The 5958-nt window shown below is 37.3% G+C and overlaps 1 protein-coding gene across 1 annotated transcript; it reads left to right on the top strand.

Moving 5' to 3' along the window:
• Positions 1-3945: 3945 nt before the first annotated feature.
• Positions 3946-4875, top strand: LOC148200732 (uncharacterized). The gene is made up of 5 exons (XM_088113033.1): positions 3946-4103; positions 4181-4285; positions 4354-4429; positions 4521-4616; positions 4700-4875. The coding sequence occupies exons 1-5, from the start codon at positions 3946-3948 to the stop codon at positions 4793-4795; spliced, it is 531 nt and encodes a 176-aa protein (XP_087969159.1). The 3' UTR covers positions 4796-4875.
• The last annotated feature ends 1083 nt before the right edge of the window (positions 4876-5958 follow it).

Raw genomic sequence — 5958 nt, forward strand, 5'->3', positions numbered from 1 at the left:
TGTTGAGTACGAGAGAGGGGTAGAGGAATTTATACAATTTGCGCAACGTAATGAGGGGAGAACTGATAATGAAGTGAAATTTAGATGTCCTTGTGTGAACTGTTTGAATGGGAGAAAGTTGAACGCAACTCAAATTAGAGAACATCTTATATGTGATGGTTTTCTAAGATGCTATACAACATGGATCTGGCACGGCGAAGAAATGGATTTTCCCACTGACTCTCAAAGTGTAAATGTTACTGATTCCACCATGGAAGAAGATCGACCGGATGAAGACAAATTGGAGGACATGATCCGCGATGTTGGAGCAGAAAATTTTGCCAAAGCTCATGTGTATGAGACGATGTCGACTGATGCAGAAACACCTTTGTATGTCGGTTCAACTAAGTTCACACGTTTGTCAGCGGTGTTAAGGCTCATGAATTTGAAGGCGAGCAATGGATGGACTGATAAGAGTTTTACAGAACTGTTGACGTTGTTGAATGAAATGTTGCCAGATGGAAATACACTGCCCACTCGTAATTATGATGCAAAGAAAATTCTTTGTCCAATGGGTATGGAGTATAAAAGGATACATGCTTGTCCTAATGACTGCATTTTGTATAGGAAAGAGTTTGAATTTTTGACAAAGTGTCCAAAATGTGGCTTATCACGATACAAGTCAAAAAACAATACTGAAGATAATGGTCAGATAGAAAAAAATGGATCTGCTTTGAAAGTAGTTTGGTACCTTCCAATAGTGCCCAGACTGAAGAAAGTATCGAGTTTTGTTCAGATTACATGACATCAACGAATCCAATAGGAGTTCCTCGCACAGCATGGTTGAATAAATTTTCTACAAGTAAAAGCATCCGAGGTGTCAATGTGGTGACAAAAGATCGCGAAGAATTGTTGCAAGCGCATCTTTATATATTGAACAACACAGATGAGGTGATCCCTTTTTTGGAAGCACACAAAACCATTGTTAAGAATAAAAATCCAAGACAATCAGAGAAAGGGCAATTGATGGAGCATAACAAAACATTTATGTCTTGGTTCAAATCTGAAATTGACAAAGAGCCACATTCTTCTGAAACTTTATTGTGGCTTGCAAATGGTTTGAAGTTTGATGTCGTGTGTTGTACAGGTTATGAAGTCAATAATTGCACATTCTATACGAAGACTTTGGATGATAAAAGCACAGTACAAAATAGTGGAGTCAGTTTAGAAGCTGAGTCACTTCAATTTTCCACATCAAAAGATCAATCTCCTGTACTTGGATCAATGAGATATTATGGTATAATAGAAGAGATATGGGAGGTTGATTACACCAAGTTTTCCGTTCCATTGTTCAAGTGTAAGTGGTTTGACAATAAGAGTGGTGTGAAAATAGATGACTCGGGTATGACACTGGTTGATTTTCGCAAGGTGGGTTATCGAGACGAACCGTTTATCATGGTACATCAACCATCTCAAGTTTTTTATGTCAAAGATCCTTCGTCTGACCATTGGTATGTTGCTCTTCAAGGCAAAAAACAAATTGAAGTTAACGAAGACAATCTAATTAATATTGATATTGCTGACAACCATTCATTTCAAACTACAACAAAGTTGGATGACCAATCTGTAGTTGACGATGATGTACATGCAATTCGGTCAGATCATGATGAGGGAATATACATATGATGAATTGTTAGGTGTGAACTTCCTTCCCTGCTCCATCAGATCCTGCTTTTGTATCATGAATCCATATCTTTATGTATGAATTTTCAATTTGGATACTATTACATGTTTTGTTAATTTATATGATATTACATAAGTCTTGAAAGAAAATTTAATGTTGTTATTTATTTTGACAGATATATGGCTGATCATCCACATTCTTCAGGGGATGAGGCTCCCCCACCCAGATCCACTAGAGGACCCACTAGGATGAAACAACTATTAATCAGGAAAAATAGTGGTGAAAGAACTCCGGTGAATGTGAATGTCACCACGGGTGTGGCAACTGGCCCCAATGCAGATGACTTCCGATCATACCTTGGAGTAGTGGCACGTGATAAGATTAGTATTCTCATTCCATCTTTTGATCATGTGTCCGAGGGTGATCGGAACATTATTTGGCAAGATATATTGGTAAGTTAGTTAATAGCATTTGAATTATAATTTGTTTATATTGATAATTTTGTACTAATACAACTTTATTATGTTTTTTTCAGATGACATTTGACATTCCAAATGTCCCAACACTTAGAAATAAGTGTTTGTCAACTGTTGCAGAAAATTTCAGAAACTTTAAAAGCAAGTTGACATCAAGGTACATCTTTGGACACCTTAAACATAAAACTCCATGTAATGCATATAAGTCCATTGATGAGGAGACTTGGCGGGTTTTTAAAGAGAGTCGGATGTCAGAGGAATGGCAGGTTAGTGTAGTTCATATTATTTAATTCCTCATTAACAAATATATATCATATGAACTCATTAATTAATGTGTATGTGACAGGCAATTAGAAGCAAAGCACAAGGAACAAGTGCTAAGAACAAAAACCCCCACCTATTATCTCGTGGTGGGTATAGGAAGCTTGAGGAGAAAATCCTCAAGCAAAAGGCAGATGCTATACCACCATCTCAGAGTGGTAGCCCTCCTCAGCCTCCTTCTCCACCGTCTAGACACGAGAAATGGAAGTTGGCCCGTATGCGACCATCGGGCACCTACTCTTCCGACTCAGCACGAGAGATTTCTGAAAAAATTGTAAGTTATCACTGTTCCTAAAATAATAAATATTGTCATTATACATACTACATTAAACTATTTAACTGATAATGGTGTTTTGTAATGTTACAGGACGCCTTGGTTGAGCAGAGCTCCCAAGGCCAATTCACTCCAGAGGGTCGCCAGGATATTCTTGCTGCTGCAATTGGACGACCTGAGCACCCTGGACGTGTACGTGCTGCAGGTCCTGGAGTAGGAATTACGGATTATTTTGGGAGCTCTTCTCGTCAGCCTTCATATTCGTACAGCGATACACAAAGGATGACAGAAGAGATCACAAAAAAGGTCCGACAAGACCTTATGCAGGAGATCAGGGCCGAGGTGAGGGCTGAATTCCAGATGCTCTACCAGGAGCAGTTTCAGAGCATGCGCCCGATGCAGTCTCCTATAGAGGAACATGTGGTCCCTCCCCCTCCCACAGGTAAACTTAATAAACATTTATGTGCAATTATTTCTATCTCTTGTATAATCTAACATTTACTCTGACAGGGAGAAGCGGCAAAGGAAGTTGTTCCGCATCAGCCATCCCAGAGGATGACATGGACGATGGTAGTCCATGTCTGCTATACATTTTAGAAGAAGATCAGATGGTGCTGGTAGCTCGTGGAACAGAGTTTAGGTCAGCGACTGTATGTCATGGTATGCAACTATTAGAGGATGAGGTGAAGGTCTCAGTGGATGAAATGATCATGCCAGATGCCTCGGTTCCACTGTCCACGGAAGAGATTTTCACTGTGGAACAAGCATATAAGTCGTTTATCACTTGGCCTAAATTTTTGGTTAAACCAGTTTCTGACCCCTCGGTATGAAATTCTTCTTTACACTTCTCAATTTTAAAGGTTTTTGATTTCAAAACTTATCTTATCTTTTCATGTAACAACAGACGCAGGAACAACAGAAGATTCCTCTATCTGAGGATGACCCTCTTTCTTCATTGCATCTACTTGCTGACATCCTTGATGATAAGCCTTTGGAGGTTCAGTATGATGCTAATGTATTTGGGCATGGCTCTGAGGTCCCAATATACCTTAATAGCCAAGATGTCCGTGAGCTTGCGTCGGGAACACAAGAGTTGAATATTTCAATTATTCAACTATGGACGATGTAAGTCTATGACCAATTATTTATATATAAAATTGATTTATATATCAAGTATCCTTATATCAAAGTTAATTTTTGATTTCAGGTATATGTTTGGGGTCGCTAATAAGTTGGGGCGTTCTGATGATTATGGATTCATTGATCCCCAAGAAATTCATGAATCAAATGATTTTGACCATATCAACATGAGTCTGATAAGAAGTTTTGGAAGGGGCAAGAAAATATACTTTTTGCCTTATATATCCGGGTAAGTGAACTTTGTTAACATAATAATGTTCCATATGTGATTTTAATATTTAATAGTTACGTTATTATGAATTTCAGGCGCCATTGGCAACTTCTTGTTATGTCTGTGCAAGACAACTATGCTTTGTGGTTCTGCTCATTGCACAGGCCTCCTCCCACACAACTCAGACAAGCAATTGATTGGTAAGAACCTCAATGTTTGGACTTTCTTTGTTATATAACTGAATGCTAAAACATTTTTTTATATACAGTTCTATTCCAGCAAGTATGATGATGGACGGGAGATCAATTGCTAAGAGTAGAAAGATTGCTTGGATTTCTCTCAAGGTTTGACATATGCTAAAGTCATACTTTGTTATAATTGTTTTATAACAAATGTTATTCACTAACTATTATCAACTGTGATGATATATTGTAGTGTAACAGACAAAATGGGTCATATGAGTGTGGATACTATGTAATGTATTGGATGACCCATATTGTTCGTTCTCACATCACAAGAAGCTGGGAAACGGTAATATTTAACTTTAACAAATTTTGATTTTTTAACAAATGTTGAATTCATATACACTAATTAAAATGAATTGTCTTTTGCAGAGATTCAAGACTACTACACCAGTTCCTGAGAAGTCCCTACTATTCATTAGGAACGCTGCTGCGAAGTATATAGTTAGATTATACAATAGCTCTTAGATTTAGATTTAAACAATGCATTTGATTAGCTTTTGATTTCTTAGACTCTCTACTTTATTTGATGTTGAAATACATTTGAACATGTGTTTGTTATGTTGAAATTGCATTTCTGTAAATGTTTTTATATGCAGGTCTGTTTTTGTGGTAGTGGATATCACAAAAACAGACCTGCAATTTTAAAAAACTGCAGGGGAATATGCCGCGGTTCTAACCACAACCGCGGCATATAGTGCTTCGTTTTTTTTTTAAAAACGAGACATATGGCCGCGGTTTTGACACTAACCGCGGCATATTTGTCGGCCTATATGCCGCGGTTCAACCGCGAACCGCGGCATATAGTGCATTTTTTAATTATTTTTTTTGAATTTTTTTTTAAAAAAAATGAATTTAGGCAGCGGTTCCCTAGACAACCGCGGCATATTGCGCAGACTATATACCGCGGTTATGACCGCGGCATAAAGTGTCTGACTTACTACCGCGGCTGAATATGCCGCGGTTCAAGAACCGCGACGTATAGTGAAAATCAACCGCGGTAAAAGCCCCTCGCTGCACTAGTGATTGTTTTGCTTCCTCCTCCATTTTGTGACTACAAAGAGCTCTCCACTTTTTGCTGCCACCTTCTTTGCCTTTCTTATTGCCTTTCTTTTAATGCCTTTCTTTGAAGGACCGCTTCTCGTCATTGCTGAAGCTCACTTCACGAGTCCTCCATTTTTGCCATCACTCATCTATGAATTGGTGAGTGATTTTTTTATTTTATTTTGCATTTTTGGTTGAGTTTGTTTCTTGCTTGAGTTCTTTGTTGATAATGTTTGGGTTTTCTAGCTGCCATTGTTATCCAGGTATTGTTGCATTGTTGTCCAGGTATTATTGCATTGTTGCCCAAATATTATTGCACTTTTAAAACGTGTTTAGAATTGCATCCTTATTCCTTCTTGCTTGCATTTTACATTTCTATTATTACCTTCAGAATTTATTTTAAATATAAGCCTATAATTATTTTTTGTAATGAAAAAAATTTATTTTTTGTATGTTAAATATATGATTAATTATATACTTAAATATATTGATTTATTTTCTTTGATTTGAAATTGTTGTTATGCTAGGTTAATCCTAATTTTTCATTTAAGATTCAATATTTATTGTCTTCAAGTTTTCTGAAAAAA

Source organism: Vigna umbellata, chromosome 4 (genome assembly GCF_029865625.1).
Source record: "Vigna umbellata cultivar VRB3 chromosome 4, Vumbellata_1.0, whole genome shotgun sequence".
NCBI classification, from domain to species: Eukaryota; Viridiplantae; Streptophyta; class Magnoliopsida; order Fabales; family Fabaceae; genus Vigna; species Vigna umbellata.

Coding starts and splice junctions, on each gene's coding strand:
- LOC148200732 (XM_088113033.1), top strand. CDS start 3,946: ATGTTTGGGGTCGCTAATAAGTTGGGGCGTTCTGATGATTATGGATTC. Junction 4,430..4,520: donor TTGCTTGGATTTCTCTCAAG/GTTTGACATATG, acceptor GATATATTGTAG/TGTAACAGACAAAATGGGTC. Junction 4,617..4,699: donor TCACAAGAAGCTGGGAAACG/GTAATATTTAAC, acceptor TGTCTTTTGCAG/AGATTCAAGACTACTACACC.